This window comes from Leopardus geoffroyi, chromosome A1 (assembly GCF_018350155.1).
Source record: "Leopardus geoffroyi isolate Oge1 chromosome A1, O.geoffroyi_Oge1_pat1.0, whole genome shotgun sequence".
NCBI classification, from domain to species: Eukaryota; Metazoa; Chordata; class Mammalia; order Carnivora; family Felidae; genus Leopardus; species Leopardus geoffroyi.
In genome coordinates, this window is record NC_059326.1 from 89,863,405 (window position 1) to 89,884,833 (window position 21,429).

A 21,429-nucleotide genomic window follows, 5' to 3' on the forward strand; every position below is an offset into this window, starting at 1 on the left:
CCCCCGTTCATGCTCTGTCTCTCTCTGTCCCAAAAAAATAAATAAACGTTGAAAAAAAATAAAAATAAAAAATAAAGAGTTCTTGGGGTGCCTGGGTGGCTCAGTCAGTTAGTTGAGCGTCCAACTTCGGCTCAGGTCATGACCTCACGGTCTGTGGGTTCAAGCTCCGAGCCTGGAGCCTGCTTCAGGTTCTGTGTTTCCCTCTCTCGCTCTGCCCCTCCCCACTCATGCTCTGTCTCTCTCTCTCTCTCTCTCTCTCTCTGCTCCTCCCCACTCATGCTTTGTCCCTCTCTCTCTCTCTCTTTTTCTCAAAAATAAAAACACTAAAAAAAATTTTTTTAAATAAAGGGTTCTTAATTTTCTGGATAAAGACAAAGGCCAGATGAAGCAATTAATAGTAAAGCAGTCGTTTTTGTGATGCATAAAGTAAAACAGAAACCACATTTGGCATCAGGACAGATATTTGTTATATACATATGTAGCTATACTTCACTACTAGTTAAGGTGACATTTTTGGGGTGCCTGGGTGACTCAGTCAGTTAAGCATCCCTCTTTGGCTCAGGTCATGATCTCATGGTTCATGAGTTCAAGCCCTGCATCAGGCTCTGTGCTGACAGCTCAGAGCCTGGAACCTGCTTCGGATTCTCTGTCTCCTCTCTGCGCCTCCCCCACTCGCGCCCTGACTCTCTCTCAAAAATAAGTAAACATTAAAAAAAATTTTTTTTAATGTATAAAAAAAGAAGGTGACTTTTTAACATAATTTTCTTTAAGAATGATTAAATTCATACTTGACCTTTAGTGATTGTGTGAGCTAGTTTCAAGGTCAGTCTTTATTTTTACTGTTTATTATGAAAACTTTCAAACATATGCAAAATTAAACAATAGTATCCAGCTTCCACAGTTATCAGCTCCTGGCCCATCTTGTTTCGCCCCAACCTCATCTACTTACACCCTCACACCCCCCACCCATGTTATTTTCAATCAAACCCTAAATGTCATGTCATTCAATCCATGAATATTTCAATATATGTATCTAAAAGATAAGGACTCTTTTAAACTTGGAAATGCAATAATTCCTCAGTATAATCAAATAACCAGTCAATATTCAAATTTCCAGACATCCCATAAGTTTTATAGTTCTTTAACAGTTTGTTTATAGGAATCAGGATCTAGATAAGTTCCATACGTTATGATTGGTTGATACATCTTTTAAGTTTCTTTTAATCTGTAGATTCCCCCTTTATTTCTCTTCTTTTGTCTTCCTTGTAGTTTATTTGTTGAAGCAGTTGGTTGTTCTATACCATTTCCATAGTTGGGATTTTACTGGCTGCATCTCTGCAGTGTAATTTAATGTGTTTCTCTGTATCTCCTGAAAATTCACAGTGGGATTAAGATGAGGCTTAATGCCCTAGAATCAGAATGCCCTAGGTGGGGTGCTGTCTTCCATCTCATTAAAAAAAAATTATTTTTACTGTTTACTATTCATTTTTGAGAAAGAGAGAGTGAGAGAAGAAGGGGCAGAGAGAGAGGGAGACACAGAATCCAAAGCAGGCTCCAGGCTCCTAGCTGTCAGCACAGAGCCCAACTCAGGGCTCGAATTCACGAACCACGTGATCATGACCTGAGCCGAAGTCGGATGCTCAACTGACTCAGCCACCCAGACACCCCCATCTTCCATCTAGAAGCAGTTAAAGCTGGCTGGCTCATGCTGCGATGTTAGCAGCTATTGAGGCTCAGTGTCTAGACCCATTGATTCATTAGGGGTTCTATTATTTGGGAGGCAAGTTTATATATCTTTTGCACAACAAGAGCTCATTTTTTTTAGGCATTTGTGTTTTATTATTTTTTTAATGTTTATTTATTTTGGAGAGCGAGCGAGAGCAGGCGAGCAGGGGAGGGACAGAGAGAGGGAGACAGAAGACCTGAAGAAGGCTTCGCCCTATCAGTGCTAGGCTGGATTTGGGGCTCAAAACCATGAACCGTGAGATCGACCTGAGCTGAAGTCCACGCTTAACAGCCTGAGCGACCCAGGTGCCCCTTATATTGGCCTTTGAATTGCCAGTTAAAATATTTTTAATTGACACCTCAAATCCTCTTTGGAAAACGTTGGTGTACAAATTAATAGATATAAAAATAATGAGCAAGAGTAGTCACTGTTTTAACATAGGACTTTCCCGTAACTAAGGAAGTTTGCTCAACATTTGAAGGTGAAATGCAACAAATTTGATTTTATTTAATTCATTTGGGCTTTTTTGTTTGTTTTTTTTTTGTTTGTTTGTTTGTTTTTTGGTCTCATAAAATAGTGTGCTCTCTGTGCTCTCCCTCCCTGCTCCCAGCTAACTTTACATTAAAGTAAAAGACAGCAAGGACTATATACTCTGAAACTTTTCAGAAATAGTAAAACTAGATTCTAAGGATATGTAGTTACAAACAGGATAGTTGTTATTTCTTTCTTAAAAATGAGGCATTAATATTAATTCCCTTTATGTTAAATAGGTTCTTGCCTATTCTGAAATTAGAATTTGAAGTATTTTTATAAGTGAATTTTTTGGCTATTAGGAGAATGGACAGTGTGAACACATTTTAGTGGTATGCCAAAAGTTTGTCTTTCCATAGGCCAGGATAGGAGAAACTTGGGGATTTGTTTAAAAAACATTTTTATCTCCCCTCCCCCACAGCGATGCTAAGAGAAAGAATAATTGAGAAAGAATGACTGGCTTTTAAAATAACTTCCTTTAAAAATTATGTCAGTGTGTGTGTATATGTATAGTTGTACAGAACTGTGATTTAATTTGTTAGACTATTTAAGTATTTGTATATCTTAACCAATGCTGTCACTAGTTTGATTTTAGCATATCTAGGCCTGAACGTGCAGCCCACGTAATAAATCCACAAGCTCTGATTCTGTTTCATCAACTCTTAACTATGCTCTCAGAAACATAGCACACACATCCTATGAAGCAGATGTCTTCAAAAAATGTCCTGAAACATCATCTGCCGGTCACAGCCTAGAATGAAAAGTAAATTCTGTGCAGTTTGACCGAGATGTTCATCCACCATTGGCCATGTCATCAACTTTTGCATTTCCCAGATTTTAGTTCACATTTTCAGAATGCAAACGTTTATTTGGGGTAGCAGGAAACAGAATGGGTGTGGTAATACCTGTCCTAATGTCACCTGACATTGAGACCTTGCCCTGTGCTGGGCACTGTGCTCACTGTCCCCTGAGGGTGATTCTATGCTTATCCCTGTTTTACAGATGTGTGTAATCGCTGGTCTGAGATCATCCAGATAAGTGGTAGGCTCTTTGCCCTCTGTCCCCAGAGTCCTAATCGGTGTTTTTTTTAAAACAGATATCTTTTACTATGCTATTATGTGTCACAATTAAATATCTAAAAAGAAAATACAGAAATCCTAATCTAGACAGCTATTTTGACAATTCTTGTAAAAATATACACTCTGAATCTTAAGTCTGTATACTGTAATTTAGAAGAGAATAATACACATTTTTTTCTTTTTCCTTTTCGCTTCCTTCATCCATTTCTTTCCTACACCTAACCCCACCTTTGGCAACCACTAATCTGTTCTCTGGATTTATAAGGTTGGCAGTTTCATTTTGTTTTGTTTTTTATATCCCACATATAAGAGAGATCACACGATGTTTGTCTTTCTCTATCGGACTTACTTCACTTAGCATAACACCCTTGAGGTCTGTCCATATTGTCACAGATGGTAAGATTTCCTTCTCTTTTAGGCTGATTAATATTCCATTGTGTATGTAGACCACCTCTTCTTTATCCACTCACCCATTGATGGACACTTAGGTTGTTTCCACGTCTTAGCTACTGTAACTAATCCTGCAGTGAGCATGCAGGCGCAACTATCTTTTCAAGTTAGTTTTTGTTTGCTTTGGATAAATATCCAGAAGTGGAATTACTGGACCATATGGTAGTTCTATTTTTAACTTTCTGAGGAACCTCCATACTGTTTTCCTTAGTAGCTGCATCAGTTTGCATTCCCACTGACAGTGCCCAAGTGCCCCTTTCTCCACATCCTCACCAACACTTGCTATCTCTTGCCTTTTTGATTTTAGCCATTGTAACAGGCATGAGGTGATAATCTCGTGGCTTTGATTTGTGTTTCCCTAATGATTAATGATACTGAACATCTTCTTATGTACCTACTGGCCATCTGTATGTCTTCTCTGGAAAACTGTCTATTCAGATCTTCTGCCCATTTTTTAATATCAGATTGTTTGTTTTGCCATTAAGCTGTATGAGTTTCTTACATATTTTGGATATTAGTCCCTTATCAGATACCTGATTTGCAAATATTTTTTTCCAATTCCATAGTTTGCCTTTTATTTTGTTAATGGTTTCCTTTGCCGTGCAGAAGCTTTCTAGTTTGATGTAGCCCCTCTTGTTTTTTTGTTTTTGTTGCTTTTTGTATTTTTGTTTTTGTTGCTTTTACTTTTGGTGCCAGATTACAAAAATCCTCGTCAAGACCTATGTCAAGAAACTTACCGCCAATGCTTCCTTCTAGGAGTTTTGTGGTTTCAAGTCTTATGTTCAAGTCTTTAACCCGTTTTAACTTAGTTTTTGTGTATAGTGTAAGAGTGGTTGAGTTTTATTCTTTTGCATTTGGCTGTCCAGCTTTCCCACACCATTTATGGAAGAGACTGTCCTTTCCCCATTGTATATTATTGGCTCCTTTGTCACAAATTAATCAACCATATATATGTGGGTTTATTCTGGGCCCTCTGTTCTGTTCCATTGATCTATATGTCTGTTTTTTTTAATATTCTTTTAAAAAAATTTTTTTTAATGTTTATTTATTTTTGAGAGAGACAGAGACAGAACGCAAGCACAGGGGAGGGGCAGAGAGAGAGGGAGACACAGAATCTGAAGCAGGCTCCAGGCTCCAAGCTGTCAGCACAGAGCCCGACGCGGGGCTCAAACTTACAAACTGTGAGATCGTGACCTGAGCCGAAGTTGGTCACCCAGCTGACTGAGCCACCCAGGTGCCTCTGTATGTCTGTTTTTATGCCAATACCGTAGTGTCTTAATTACTATAGCTTTGTAATATTTAATTACTATACCTTTGAGATCAGGAAGCATGATGCCTCCAGCTGTGTTCTTCTTTCTTAAAATTGCTTTGGCCATTCAGAGTCTTCTGTAGTTGCACACAAGTTTTAGAATTATTTGTTCTATTTCGGTGAAAAATGCCACTGGAATTTTGATAGGGATTGCATTGAATCTTTAAATTGCCTTAGGTAGTGTGGACATTTTAACAATATTGATTTTTCCAATCCATGAACACAGAATATCTTTCCATTTATTTGTGTCTTTAACTTTTTTCATTAACGTCTTTTGGTTTTCAATGTAAAGGTCTTTTACCTCCATGTTTAAATTTATTCCTGAGTAGTTTATTCTTTTTGATACAATTGTGAGAACATCATTTAATTTCTCTGACAGTTCATCAGCATATAGAAACACAAAATATTTTTGTGCATTAAGTTTGTATCCTGAACCATTATGAATTTGTTTATTCTAACAATTTTTGATGGAGTCTGCCCAGGAGCCTGCCCTCCCACTTGAGAGTCCTCATGCTAACCACTGTACCACACTGCCCTACATTTATTCTTCTGCGTAGTTTTGCCTATAACAAATATTTACTGGGCACCCACTGTGTAATTAGTAGAGGATTAGGAAATGAATCAGACGCATTTTCTGCCCTCAGGGACCTCACAGAGTAGAAGTAGAGGTAGACTTGCAATAAAATGAATATAGGTTGTGGTGCCAAAAACGGGGGCATGCCCAGCACAGCTTGAAGTTTCCTGTAGAGGAAAACTTTCAAGAGAAGCAGGTGCATGCACTAGATTTTGAAGGAAGATGAAGGTTGGCCAGGAGAACAAAATGGGGAGGAAAGTCATTTCAGGCAGATGGGACAGCTCGGGAAGAGGCATGGAAGAGGCAGTATCTGGTGTGTCAGCTGGTCTCAGGTGATTCAGTATTGCCCAAGAGTGGGCCAGAGGTCCTGTGAACCCCTCTGCCTGCTAAAGATCAGAGTTTTACTCTCAAGGCAGTTGGTCACTATCCAAGGAGTGTAAACAGAAGAGCAGTATGATCACTGCATACGTTCAACAAATCTCTTTTTTAATTCCTTATTTGGAAATAATTCTCCATTCATAAGAAATTGTAAAAATAGTACAGAGAGGTCCCATGCACCCTTCACCCAGTTTCCCCCATTGGTTGTCATTTACATACCCACAGTACAGTATCAAAGCCAGGGAAGTGGCATTGGTGCAGCGTATGGGTACAAATCTGTGTCCTTTTATCACATGGAGAGATTTGTACAAACACCACTACCACAGTCAAGGTACAGAACTATTTCATCGTCCCAAAGTTCTCTCTCGTGCTACCCTTTATAACCACACCCCGCCCCCACTGCCCACCATTCATAACCCCTGGCAACCACTAATCTCCACAGCTCTATAATTTTGTCATTTCAAAAATGTTGTGTATGGGCACCTGGGTGGCTTAGTTGCATAAGCGTCTGACTCCTGGTTTCGGCTCAGGTCATGATCTCACGGTCTGTGGGCTCAAGTCCTGCGTCAGGCTCTGCACTGACAGTGTGGAGCCTGCTTGGGATTCTCTCTCTCCATCTCTCTTCCCCTCCCCCTCTCAAGCATGCATGCACACAACCACTCACGCACGCTCTCTCTCTCTCTCTCAAAATAAATAAACTGAAAAAAAAAAAAAAAAAAGAATGTTGTGTGAATGGAATTATACTGTATGGACCCTTTGAGATTGGCTTTTTTACTTAAGGATAATGCCCTGAAGATCCACCCAAGCTGTTGCATGTATCAGTAGTTGGTTCATTTCTACTACTGCCCCGTATTCCATGGTATGGATGTACAGCACTTTGCCTAACTGTTAACTGAAGGACACCTGGATTATTTCCAGTTTTGAACTGTAGAAAATGTCACTGCTGTGAGCATTCATGTAAAGGTTTTCCTGGGGAAATGCCGTGTGAATAGTGGTTTGGAGTTAGCAGGAATGGAGGCTGGGAGAACACTTGGGCGGTTGCCCCATCAAGGGAACACTTAGAACACCCCAACCAGAGCACTGGGAGTCAGGGCTGGGGAGGAGGAACAGACAGGCCCAGTGCCTCCAAGGGGCCCATGAGTTGGAATCCTCGACAGATCCTTCCTGAGGATCCACCCATGGATGATGTGATTACCAAACAACTAGTGGCTATTCTTTATCATAGTAAGCAGTGTAGTTGAAGGACTGATGTCCAGAAGGATGGCTCTGAGATGTTGTAAGGTTCTTCATTATCAAAGAAAGATTGAGTTGTGCTCTGCCATTTTTATTAAGAATTAAAGAAGGGGGGAGGCGCCTGGATTGCTCTGTTTGTTGAGCGTCCGACTCTTGATTTCAGCTCAGGTCATGATCTCAGGGTCATAAGATGAAGCCCTGTGTCAGGCTCTGCGCTGAGTGTGGAGCCTGCATAGGATCCTCTCTCTTCCTCTTCTCCTCTGTCCCTCCTGTGCTTACAAGCTCATTCACCCTATCTCTATCTCAAAAAAAAAAAAAAAAAAAAAAAAAAGCAAGGAAAAAGAACAATTTGATTAAAAATTTCAACAAGTATTGAAGCTAAGAGAAGGATTGTGAAACTCTGCTTTTAACCAGAGCAGTCAATTAATTTAACTATTGCATGTCCTGGGTATTCTGTACCATTAGCGTAGTTAAAGATTTTCTTGGGGCGCCTGGGTGGCGCAGTCGGTTAAGTGTCCGACTTCAGCCAGGTACGATCTCGCGGTCCGTGAGTTCGAGCCCCGCGTCAGGCTCTGGGCTGATGGCTCAGAGCCTGGAGCCTGTTTCCGATTCTGTGTCTCCCTCTCTCTCTGCCCCTCCCCCATTCATGCTCTGTCTCTCTCTGTCCCCAAAAAAATAAATAAACGTTGAAAAAAAAAAAAAAGATTTTCTTGAGGCTGTGGATGACTGATTCATCATCAGAAGAAAAATTGTCTTGGTGGAGTAAAGCCAGCAGGATGAAGCATCCAGTCCTGTGTTTTCTCCTGGCCTGGTCCTGACCAGCCCTTGGACACATCACTTCAGTTTCTAAATGCAATTAGGGATGTTAATTAGAATGGAGTATTGGGAAGAACAAGAAGATTGTAGTCAGACACACCTAAATTCAGATCCAGGCTGCGCCACTTCCCAGCTGGGAATTTGGGCAACTTCCTCACTGTCTTCTAGCTCTCTTCCTTGTCTGCAGAGGGGGGACAGCACTGCTCACCTGACGAGCTGTTAGGGGGATGTTTATAACTGTGGAGCTCAGAGTCCGGCCTACTCTTCTGCCTCCAGTCTCGTCTGCCCCAAACCTTCCCGACTTTTAGGTCTTGGCTTTCCATTTCAAAGGTTTCATTTATTTTTTTTTTTAATGTGAAATGTGTGTGTGACTAAAAAAAATAAAAATAAAAAACAACAGAAAGTTGTAATGGGAAGAGTCAAAGTCTCATTTCCCACTGTGTGTCTGTACTTGCTAATATACTCGTGTGTGCGTGTGCATGTGTGTGGGGCTGTGAATATTCACATTTACTACAGGCACTTTTTTAATTAAAAAAAAATTTTTTTAATGTTTATTTTTTAAGAGAGCAAGAGAGAGGCAGAGCTCAAGCATAGGAGGGGCAGAGAGAGGGAGACAAAGAATTGGAAGCAGGCTCCATCCAGGCTCTGAGCTGTCAGCACAGAGCCTGATGCAGGGCTCAAACTCATGAACCATGAGATCATGACCTGAGCCAAAGTCAGACCCTTAACTGACTGAGCCACCCAGGTGCCCCTACCATACACACTCTTTAACTTGCTTCATTTCCTTTGTTTCATCTTAAACATGATTCCTCATCAGTACACAAAGTCCCTGCATTATTTTTAATGGCTTTTTTGTGCTTTTATGCCATAGTTTACTCATTCCAAGTGTATGTTTTAGGTTATTTCTTGGTTTTTTGGGTTTTTTTTTTTTTTTTTGGTTTTTTTGTTTGTTTGTTTTGCCCTGTTATAAAAAGTGCTACAAACATTCTTGCACGAATGTCTTTGAACATTTGTACATATGTATTTATCAGGTACATTTATAGAATTGTAGTGGCCAGGTTAGGAGTCATGTGCATTTAAAATTTTTATTAGATGTTACATATTTTCCTCCCTAGAAATGTTTTGCCAACTTACAGGGCTCACCAGCATGTATGAGAATGCCTGTTCCCTCACACCTGGGTTAATACTGTGCACAAACTTGCACTCAGGTCTTGACTCGTCCTGGAAACCTTCCTTTATATCCATGTCCCACTCACACACTCCCTCTGCTCACTCACTGGCTGCTATCCCCACACCGCCCTTGGGCCCACTTCTACGTCTGCCCCTACGACACACTTCCCAGTAGTGTGACAATTATGCTCTTGGCGGTTTGAGGGAATGGACTGTCTGGTTAGTGCTCTCTCAACCATCCCTACCTTGTGCTTGGTGCGTAGGAGGCCCTCATGAGATATTGGGAGATCTCAGTAAATGGTAGCCGATGTCCCCACAAGACTTGGACGTAAATAGTATATTTACAGTAGTTGAACTGCTTATATTTAAAGGATTCTAGAGTTAGAGAATTTTTTTTAATACAAAGCTGTTTTGAAATTTTTATTTATTTTTTTATTTTAAGTTGGCTCCATGCCCAATGTGGGCTTAAACCACCCTGAGATCAAGAGTCACGTGCTCTACTGACTGAGCCAGCCAAGCACCCCTAGAGAATTTTTTTTTAAAGGCATTGCTTATTCTAAACTCCAAACAAAGTAGGAACATCCCTCCTACCCAACGTTTATCTGTAGAGTGGGTAGATTTTACTCTAGAATCCTGGAGGGGATTCTATAAGGGTCTTCAGTCTTAGACAAATAGGGATTTTAGTAAGTTTTTTAAAATTTTTATTTATTTTGAGAGAGAGAGAGAGAGAGAGGGAGATGCAAGGGGAGAGGGAGAGAGAAAATCCCAAGCAGGCTCCATGCTGTCAGCACAAAGCCCAATGCGGGACTCGAACTCAGGAACCATGAGATCATGACCTAAACAGGAACCAAAAGCTGAATATTCAACCAACTGAGCTACCCAGGCACCCCCAGACAAATAGGGATTTTAGATTAGAGCCTTTCATTCAACCAGGATTCATTGAAGCAGCATGGTAAAGTGGGAAGGGTATGGACGTGAGCCAGATGGCTTCATCAAAGGCTGTGCTGACTCCTTCCCCCTGGGTTCTGCCCACCACCCTCAGATCTGAAGAACCCAAGGAGCAGAGTGTGTCCCCCTAGAAGCTTTCTCAGTGGATCATTGGTGGGCATTGGACATTTCCTTAAGTTTATCGACATGTGAGAGGGAAGAAAGCCCCTCCCTGCCTTTGAGGTGCTACCAGCCTTGGGGGAGGGAGACATGGGCAGACCTGCAGAAACTGAGTAACAGCACAGCCTGGCCGGGGCTGCACAGCACAGAGCAGCGTGGGCGAAGATGGGGTCCCACTGCTTGGAGCCGAGGTACAGAACCAGCACCCACTGGTGAGGGAAGTGAAGGCAGTGCCTGCACCTCAGTGTGTTGATAATGTGGTTGTACGAAGAATTCTTATATAGTACTTCCCAATTTGTAAACTGTTTTCTAAAACCCAGCTGACATCCATTCTGTTGAAATATAATCTCAACAGTTGATTTCATTAATAGCTAAATTACTTGGCTTTCTTGCGTGCTTTCTCATGTTCACAAAGCCCAAGTTTGACGGAGAAGATGGCTTTGACAGCTTCTCACTTAGGTAGCTTTTTCTGCCTACTAAGGGCAACTTACTTTAATTTAAAAATTACTTTAGGGGCGCCTGGGTGGCTCAGTCGGTTAAGAGTCTGACTTTGGCTCAGGTCATGATCTCACGGTTGGTGAGTTTGAGCCCCACATCAGGCTCCTCACTGACAGTGCAGAGCCTACTTGGGATTCCCTCTCCCTCCCTCTGCCTCTCTCTTCTCTTCTCTTCTCTCTCTCTCTCTCTCTCTCTCTCTCTCTCAAAATAAATACATAAATAAACTTTAAAAAAATTAAATAAAAATTACTTTAAATCTTGAGATGAAAATATGTTAATTCTCTAACCTAATGATGTGACATTCTCCCCAAATTCACAAAAGCTAACCTAATCGTGTGCCAGTCAAAGTATAGGTTACAACAGCTGTAGCAGAGAGAGTTCCAGAGTTGCTCAACAAGGTTGAGATTAGTTTGTACCAGCCTGAGTGTGGGCAGGTGGACCAGAATGGGGGGCAGCTCTGGGCCACAAGGTCATTCAGGACTCTGGCCAGTGGGCAGCTCTACCAGCTTCAACATGTGACTGCCATCTCTGGGTCTGTGACAGCTGTTCCCCCAGCCAGCAGCAAGGGAGAAAGATAAGTTGGACAGCAAGCAGCTTTTGAAAGAGAGAGAGAGAGAGAGAGAGAGAGAGGAAGGAAGGAAGATAACAAGATGGATGGATGGGTGGATGGATGGATGGATGTTGAAATGGCACACATCACTCTGCTTACATCTCATCAGCCAAAAGTTGGTCATCTGGCCACACCTGGATGCCAAAAAGCAGCCAGATGTCCTCTCTAGTTGGGCAGCCATTTGTCCAGCTCACATAGGGAGGCTTCTGTTCCTGAAACAAAGGAGGGAGGATCTGGAGGATGTCAGCAGCCTGTGGCTGTCATGCTGCCTGTCTCTCAGGCACTGCAGACTTACCTGTCTGAAGCCAGATTTGCAGACTGCATGCATCTCCTGCCCACCTCCAGCTGCTTCACCCGCGTTCCTCCTCATCTTCTCCTGGGCAGCACAGGTCATGCACATTCTTCCTCCATGCCGTGCATTTACTTCTTTTCCCCATCCGCCACAACCCTGCCATGTTTTGCTGGGCCTCCCTGCCTTCAGTCCTGCCCACCCCAGTCCATCCCTTTCACAGCTTCCTGAATGACCCCTCAGCAAAGCAAGCCAGAGCACATGCCTCTCTGCTTTGATGGCTCCACAGCCCTCGGGCCCAGGTCCAGATGGCTCCCAGCAGCTTCCAGGGCCCATGGTGATCTGGCCTGGTTTCCTCTCTCCAGCTTCTTTCCCTCACTGCCCAGCAAAACTAACTCTTAAATGACTTCTCACACTCAGAATGCACCTCCACCTCTCTGCACATGCTCTCTCTCTTCCCCACAGCTCAGAGCCTTCTCTGTCCTTCTCGGTTTAGGGGTCTCCTTGCATCGGGGCTCTTCCTGAACATGCCCGCAGTGTGCACTCTCTGTGAGCTCATCAAGGGCAGGCACACTGGCTGTTCCTGCACAGGACTTTGTCCACAGTGGTGTCAGGAAGTGCTTTTTGAATGACTGGCAGTGCAGGTGTATTCCAGTAAGGCAAAGAAACAGCAGGTTGTAGTGGCTACCTGCCTTTTCACCTAGTCCATCTCTGAACCTTTGCACTTGTACCCCAAGAGCCAGTTTGAGCAATTCACCATGTCTGAGCACAGTCAGCTCGAGCTCTGTACCTCTGCTGTCTGTCTCTGGCAGATCCAGATGCAGCCTCCTCCATGAAGCTCTCCTTGTCTTCTGCACCCCTGCCAAAGGGTAGGACCTCTTTTGCCTTGGTTTACTTTTTGCTTATGCCCTTATGTTATTATAACTTGTGTTGCAACTTGTGTTACAGTATCCCCCTAACTAGCTGCTTTAAGACGAACTGATCTTGCTTTATCACCTATGTTACTTACCACTTCTTATACAAAAGCACCCCATAAACGCTGAGTTGAATTGTCTCAGCCCCATAAAAACTGTAAAAAAAAAAATAATCTCTAGAAATAGATATTCCTTCAGATGTCAGTAAAATGAAGCAGCCTCGTCAGGGAATCATTAGGTACTGAATTATGGGTCAGAGCAGCAAAAGTTTATTGAATGCTTCTATTGTGGTCCTGTCCCCAGCAGTGTGAGATGCCACAGTAAGCAACACAGACCTGCCCTCACCGCCCTGGAGCTTAGGGCCCCCTCCTCACCGCAGCGTGTCTCAGCCAGGCTGTTTAGCTCACAGTGTAGCAGGGGCTGATCATCCCACTGTAGGTTGTCATGAGCAGTGTGTTGGTTCACCTAATGCAGTGCTGGCCTCCCGGAGGCACTCCCCAGCCTGTGTACAGCACATTCAATCACAGTTGCTGGTGGTACTAAGAGCTGTGCCTCAGCCACTGCCCTGAGAATGGTTAAAAGAGGGGGAGGGGTGCCTGGATGGCTCAGTCAGTTGGGCATCCGACTCTTGATTTTGGCTCAGGTCATGATCTCGTGGGTTCATGGGTTTGAGCCCCTAGTCGAGCTCCATGCTGAGCATGGAGCCTGCTTGGGATTCTCTCTCTCTGCCCCTGCCTTACTTGCTCTCTGTATCTTTCCCAAAATTAATAAAAATAAACTTTAAAAAGATGAGGGGGGAAGCGGGGGGGAAGCAGTGGTCAGTTGGAGAAGCTATTCATTTGATTTAAATTCTTTGTTTAGGCTTGTTATTCATGAATTTATTTCCATGTTTAATGGAAATTCTAGGCATCACTGTATTGAAATACAAATCATCACTCCAGAGAACTTAGCAGGTAGGCATTAAATATTAGATGGTAGAACAAACAGGAATTTGCTGAAGCTGTAGAATAAAATTTAAATTCCATGTTTTTAAATAGTACATAACGTTTACCCCTATGATTTTATTGTTGGCTTTTTAATTTTTTAAAAAAGAGCAAAAGAAATAGTTTTATGACTTCTAAATAAACATCTTCAGACAAGAGCCAGGGATCCAAATCAGTGTAACTGCTGATTTGTGTTTGGTTGTTTTCTATATAAAATCACATAGGCTCTTGCATGGTGGGGATCTCAGCCTACTGCCTAAGCCACCAAAAGGTGGCTGCCTAAACCACCAGTTTATACTAGTTTATCATGAATAATTGTCAGAGCATCCATGTTAATGACTATAGGTTACAATGGTTCTCTGTCTACAACTGTCTGTATTGAGCCCACCAGTGATGTGGGGTTTGGGGAATGTGGGGCCTCAATGTGCGCAGTGGGCATGCATGGCCACACACCCATGTCTCCAGGCCCAGCACCCCAATGTTCCATCACTTCCTCCTTTTACAATCTAGATATATAGTAGGACTTGCTTTCTGCTCCATCATTTCACCTGAATTTGTGGACTTAGAAGAAGACTGGCCCACTTGTGTTTTCTGCAGGAACTGTAGACAGAATCCCTTGGAAACCTCTCCCCAGTGCCTTCATCCCTGGTTGAGGCAGCCCAGCATAAGCTAGTTCCAAAGGAGGCGAGCTGATGAGAATCACTCAGTGACATAATCCTGTCATGGCTAGCAAAAATGGACAAATAAAAGAAGAGCTGTTAGTTTCTAGTCCGCTCCCTTAAAACATGGTCATGTGGGGCCTCAATGTTCCTTCCTTTCATGATGGTCTTGTGCCTCTGAAATGTCGTTGCATTTTTGTTTGTTTGTTTGTTTTGCACTTTGCTTAAGTTCAGAACTTGGTCCAACCAACTTTATCAACTTACAGCCACGTTGTCTTACATGCCAATAAACTTGCAACCCTATGAAGTGAGCTGTGCCTGTATCATCTCAGAAAGAGTGCATGTTCATTCTGTTTCTCTTTTAAGGAACCTGACCACTGTACCAGCTCTTTGGAATATTCTATGATACTACATCATGAGTGACAGTAAATGTGATAGTCAGTTTTACAGTGTGCAAGTGGCAGACTCAACTTTCACTGTCCTGAAACGTTACCAGCAGTTGAAACCAATTGGCTCTGGAGCCCAAGGGATTGTTTGGTAAGTATGCTCTGTTTCAATAGCATGGACTGAGTTTTTGTCATAATAAAAACCCAATAAAATGAAGTTGTCAGAACTTAGAAACGCTGATGATTAAAAAAAATACTCTTTTCTTTGCAATAGGTTTTTGAACTATATCAGATCAAGCTCTTGCTCTAGTTATATGTAGTCATATTGTAGGATACAGACCTCAATTCTTAGAATGCTGCATAAATTTATAGTTTGTGATTTTTCTTTTTTTCCCTTTGTTTTTTTTTTCTTTTCTTTTCTTTTTTTTTTTTTTTTTTTTTTTTTTTTTCCATTTCCCTGTCATTAGATACTAGAGTAATAGGTATGACAGTGAGTTGTAACAGAAATTTGGAGTTTTATTCATTTCTTCATCCTGGCCACCTTTCCCCTCTCCCCCTTTTATCCCCAATCACTCCTATTCATTTCTAGGCGCCGTCACTGCAGTGCCTTGCCCTTCATTGGCAGGATGAGGCCAGTCAGTGTCATTATCACCCCATGGATTAACCAGGAAGGGCTGCTGTGTGAGGGGTTGGGCTGGCCGTCTCTTCCTTGGTGTCTCACTTCAACCATGTGTCCAGCCCGTCAGAACCATTGGTCTGACCCTGAACCTTAGTCTCTTGCATGGTAAGACAGTCAGCTGCCGCGACATCACCGGCCAGCTAAAGGTAAAGTCTTTCACGTGTTTTCTAGACTACAGTTATCAGCGCTTCCCGAACTTTTCAACACATAGTTTTCTGGGCAAGGCTTTTCTTTTCTTTTCTTTTCTTTTCTTTTTTTTTTTTTTCTTTTTTCTTTTTTGGGTCAATAAAAACAAGGTTGTCTTTGCATCTAAAATAAACTGTGTTGGAGCTAAATATCCACTGTTTACAACTTGTAGGCAGAGGGGATTCAAGATAAAAGAGAACTAACTCTTCTAGATGTTCTGGTAGGGGGGCTTAATGTTCTCATTAGAGATTTTGAGTCTAGAGACCCAGCACTTTGTAATTGATCCTCGGTTATGTAGACCTGAGATCCGGGAAGTCCTTCCCGTTGTTCCCTTTAGCCTAGGTGGTTGGAGCCCTGGGAGCTAAGAGGAAATGACATTCAGAACTTCACAGAAAAATTAATGTAGGAGAAGGGGCTGTTTGGGAGGAATGCCCAGTCTGGGTCTAAAATAAGGGTGATCTTAATTTCCAAAAGATAACACACTGTATTGCTATTTAAATCCATTGTGCCAAGAGAAGTTTTAAAGTCATTGGATGGTTCAAGTGAGGACACTTTGAAATGTATAAAAAGTTCTAGACAATAAAACATTCTTTTGATTTATAATCCATCTCTTACTTGGAATTGCATAGTAATTTGATACAGGTAATTTGGCAAGGCTGATATTAACAACATTTAATGTAATAACCACATTGAGAGTCAACCTCTCAATATGGTTCATAAGTAATTCTAAATAAAGTTCATGAGTAAAAAAAGTTCATAAGTAATTGCAAAATGGAAGGTTTTGTAAATGGGAGGCAGTTAAAATTAATGACTTCATTACAGCATGTAAATAACAGTAAAATCACATGTTACTTTATAAAATACCATTTTGCAGAGATTGGTTTTGACTTCCAGGTTGTATACGCTACTTTTCATCTTTAATTTTTACAGACATGTTTAATAATGAAATTATTCATCACAGTTGTGTATTTTTTATTAAAAAATTTTCAGTTTTTAAACAAAAGTTCCTAATATGCCATTATAAGCTAAACCTCATCTGAGAAAAGCAGTGGCAGAATTATAGTATGGAAAGTTCTGAATTAAAAAAAAATTTTTTTTTAACTCAGAGCCCAGAAATAAACCCATACATTTATGGCCGGTTGATTTTGGAAAAGTTCGCCACGGTCATCCATTGGGGAAAGAGCAGTCTCTTCAACAGATCGTGCTGGGGCAAGTGTATGTCCACATGCAGAAGGCACGTCATGTGTTGGACCCTTGCTTCACATTGTGTAAAAGGTTAACTCAAAATAAATCATTGACCTAAACGTAAGTGCTGGAAGCATAAACTCCTAAAAGAAAACCAGGGAAGCTTCATGACTTTGGATTCTTAGAAATGACACCAAAAACATGAGCAACAAAAGAACAAATTGGACTCCATCAAAATTTAAAACTTTGGTGCATCGAAGGACACTGTCAACAGAGTGAAGAAACCACCCACAAAATGGGGAAATGTTTGCAAATCATATATATCTGGTAAGCGTCTAGTATCCGGAATGTATAAAGAACTCTTACAACTTTAAAAAGACAACCCAATTAAAAAAAAAAAAAAAAAAAAAAAAAAACACACAGCCGAAGGACTTGAATAGAATTTCCCCAGAGGGGATATATAAATAGATAATAAGCACATGCAGAGGTGCTCATCATTAGTCATTTGGGAAATGAAATCAAAACCACAGTGAGTTACAACTTCATACCCACTAGAATGGCCATGATCAACACAACAGAAAATAAAAAATGTTGGCAAGGATGTGAAGAAGTTAGAAGCCTCATGCATCGCTGGTGAGAATGTAAGATGCTGTGGCCTCTTGTGGAGAACAGTTTGACGGATCCTCAATGCAGAATTACCACGTGACCCAGTAACTACTCCTAGGTATATACCCCAAAGAATTAAAATCCATTGTACCAACAAAAACTTACACAGATGCTTTGTACACTGTAACAAAGGTGTACACAGATGTTTGTAGCAGCAGTATTTGCAATAGCCAGAAGGTAGCCCAAATGTCCATCAGGAGATGATGATTAGATGCACAAATTGTGTTCTGTGCACACACAGGGTTTGATTCATAAAAGGACCAAAGCCCTGACACATGCTACAACATGGATGATCCTCAAGAGCACGCTAAGTGAAAGAAGCCAGACGTTTATATGAGATGTCTAGAGTAGGTGGGTGCCTGGAGGCAGATGCAGACTGGTGGTTAGCAGAGGCAGGGGGGACGGGGGGATGGGACACAGCTGCTTACAGGGTATGGGCTTTCCCTTTGTGTTGACGGAAATCTTTTGGAATGATACAGAGCTGGTGTCCGCACAACATCATGAATAGACTGAATGCCACTGAATCATTCACTTTCAACTGGTTAATTTTGTGTGTCTGTGAATCTCACCTCAAATATTTTCTTTAAAAAAAGAAAGCAAACTGAAGGGATGCCTGGGTCACTCAGCCTTGATCTCAGCGTTGTGAGTTCAAGCCCCACACTGGGCGTGAAGTCTACTTTAAAAAAAAAAAAAGGCAAACCGGAAGGTGCCTTACAGCAAGGCTATTTTATCATTTTGTCATTTGGATATTTAATTCCTGATACTAAAGTATTGTATGTAATGGTATTTTTACACTGTACAGTATGTAAAATATGTTGTCATTTCCCTGTAGTAGCTTGACTTCTATATTGACAGAATCTTAATAGTAAAGTCACTTAAATCTTAATGTTTTCCTTTACATGATTTCATGACAATTTTGTTAATACTTGTGGGAGCAGCTTTTATCCCATGTGCAGAAAGGTAGGCAGAAAGAAGTACATGAGGGCTAAAACCCTGATGCTGTTCTAAATCTCATCTCTTGCAAATCCCCATTTCCGTTAGCCTGAGTTTTGATTCTAAGGCAAGATCAAAGGCTGGGTTTTTGTTGTTTTCTGCTCAAGTGAGAAGTCATTACTTGGAACTAATTAAGCTTAATTAATTAACACTCGATGAGCCCATGCGCAGCTAACAGTTTATTTCATAATCTTCGATGTCACTATTCACTTACCTTTGTAACCCAGACGGTTACTTGTTACCAAACCAAAGCCTGTTGGGCTAACTTCACAGGATGTATGGAAAAGGGGTTAGTTAACTTGATTCAGATGACTGATGTCTTCTGGTAGAGATGTGTGTACAGCTGTGAAAATCTTTCTTGGGTTTCTGGGATGTTTCATCTGTTGGCCTTCAGATGAAGTGCTATCCTGGGAGCTGGGCCCATAGTTGGAGACCTGCCTTCTGTTATCACGTCATTGCTCCTTTCTCCCAGAGTCTGTGTGGCCTTGCTGTTGGCCAGGCGGGTGGGTGACTGACTGCTCCTCGCCTTGCCGGTGGGCTTGAGGCTTTGGGGTCCCCTTGAGCCACAGCAATGGTGATCCTCAGAATGAGACAGTACTTCCCCTGTGATACCCCCTCCACCAATCTTCTGAGGATTTTTTCCCAGATCTGTTTTGCACAGCATCGTGAGTATTGGCATTCTGCTTTGAGGGCCTCAAAAGAAAAGTGTTCAGTATGCAGTGCAAGGAGAGGGTCTTTCACCCTCTCCTAGAAACTACTAACTACCGTTAGTTAGAAACTACTAATGGTGCCAGTCAGGCCCCTTTCTTTCCTCCAGTGACAGAAGGGCCTGAGTGTCCCCCACCATCAAGCCCTAACTTCTAGATAACTGGTTCTCTGTAGCCGTTCTTTCCCTGCAAACATGACCATTACTTTTGTCCCCACTGCATGTGGGGATTGGATTGTCCTCAGAAGCCCACCAGTCTTTAAGACACTGTCACTGGTCTTTCAAGACTAATCTCATCTATGAAACATCCCCAGCTAATCTCAGCTCACATTTAGAATAAAGCCTCCTCTCTGATTGAACCAAATGCTTCATTGATGTGCACACCACGTGAGCGCACACACACACACACACACACACACTTCAGAACTAGAAGATAATAGATTTGTGTTTTAAACCAAATTTGTGGTAATTTGGTACAATAGCAATAGGAAACCAACAGAGGCATGTGTGTTCTTACATTTTTGAAAATAAAATGTAGTAGCCATAGTACATGGTTTACAAAACTTGTCAGTCATCTGTGTAAACTAGAGCTTTATGAAGACCTAGGGACTAGGGTGCAGCGACACCAAAGTGCAGGTACTGGTCTGGGATTAAGTGGAAGAGCTGGGACCAGAGGAAAATATTCTGCCTCTTAATTTTGAATAGCTTTTGCAATTGCCTCTTGTTTCCATATTTTTGTTCATTAAAAGTGTTAGTGAAATAGGGGTGCCTGGGTGGCTCAGTTGGTTAAGCATCCGACTCTTGACTTCAGCTAGGGTCGTGATCTCACAGTTTATGAGATCAAGCCCCACGTTGGACTCCACACTGTCAAGCGTAGAGTCTGCTTGGTATTCTCTCTTTCCCTCTCTGTCTCTCTGCCCCTGCCCTGCTTTCTCTCTCTCTGTCAAAATAAACATTTTAAAAATGTTAATTAAATAAATTAGGAAGTAAGTTTTGAAATGTTTATCACTTTGAATCATTCATAAATATCAACTATATTATTTCATAAAATTAAGTAACTGCAAGATTTTGTTGAAGCTGTAGCGGGGGAAAAAGTGTGTACATTTCTTTCTTATCTGTTCAGTTTTTCTTTCTCCTAAAATCTCAAGTTGTTCAGCCAAAATAGTGAGAATTATCTGTTTTATGGAACACTTGCATGAAGTTTTTAACTTAAAAAAAAGAAGTTTAATGTTAGATCTGGCAGATCCTAGAAGTCACAGTTACAACCTGAGCATTAAATGGTTAGTCTAGCCTTTAGTCCTTTATCTTTCTAGTTCTGTTCATCCATGAATGTCAGCCTCTTCTTACACTGTTTTATTTTCTCTCCACTAGTATGAGTAAATAAACATATAATGTCTGTAACAAAATTTCTGCGATAAAGAAGATTTATAGTGTAAAGCATAGGAAACCTGTGATGTGGGAAAACTGAGCTCCAAGACCAGCTCTGATCCACACACTGGTAGTTCTTTGTTACCTTGGACAAATCCTTGGGTCTTTGTATGTCTTAACAGTCTCACCTCTAAAGTGAGCAGTTTTAGAGCTTCTGTATTAGAATGATGGATCAGATACCCAACAAAGAGAGCAGGAGGGCACTGACAGTAGTCAGTGGGATGAGAGCTTTTAACACATCTCTGAAATGTAAGAAGTAATTGGAAACTCGATGCATATAAACAGAGCAGGGGAAGTGAGAATAAGTAGCTGAGACATTTGCAGTGAGGAAGAGAACCTATCTAGAGTAAAACCCCAAAGAGGCTGTAGGTGTAGGGATGACAGAGACAGAAAACGAAGGTGAAACAAGTGCCCAGAAATAGGGATGTTAATTAAAAGTGTGTCTATGAAACAGTTGTGCTAGTTGGCTGCCAACATCCGCCTGCCATCCCCGTGCTCAGCATTTGCACCTAGAGAGCAAGTAGGTGAGTGAAGAATTACTAGACTAGGATCTGGGGATGGACAGAATCCTAGTAGGGGAAGCCCAAAATTTGGGGCTCTTTCCCCTGAGGACATTTGAGAATTCTAGAGTGCATAGCTGAGAGATTGAGTAATACTTTGGATTGCCTTGGGTGACCAGCAGATTGGAGCCCAGGGTCCTATAAGGGGCCAGGTGAACTTTTTGCCTTGAACTGGGACCAAAAAAGGACTGCACCCAAGAAGTTAAAAATGAACCCGAAAGAAAATGTTAAAAAAAATTTTTTTTTAAAGGGTGGGGTGCCTGGATGGCTCAGTCAGTTGAGCATCCAGCTTTGGCTCAGGTCATGATCTCACA

General features: G+C 41.7%; 1 protein-coding gene across 4 annotated transcripts in view; it reads left to right on the forward strand.

Annotated features, from left to right (window-relative positions):
- Nucleotides 1-21,429, forward strand: part of MAPK9 (mitogen-activated protein kinase 9) — a 59,654-nt gene that overhangs the window by 2,709 nt on the left and 35,516 nt on the right. For 3 of the 4 annotated variants that reach the window (XM_045484533.1, XM_045484544.1, XM_045484524.1), the window contains exon 2: nucleotides 14,693-14,863. In XM_045484533.1, coding sequence (XP_045340489.1) covers nucleotides 14,742-14,863 — 122 coding nt within the window. In that variant the 5' untranslated portion in view covers nucleotides 14,693-14,741. Of the gene's footprint in view, nucleotides 1-14,692; nucleotides 14,864-15,301; nucleotides 15,538-21,429 lie in introns of those variants that run through there. The other variant, XM_045484550.1, reaches the window with a different exon arrangement.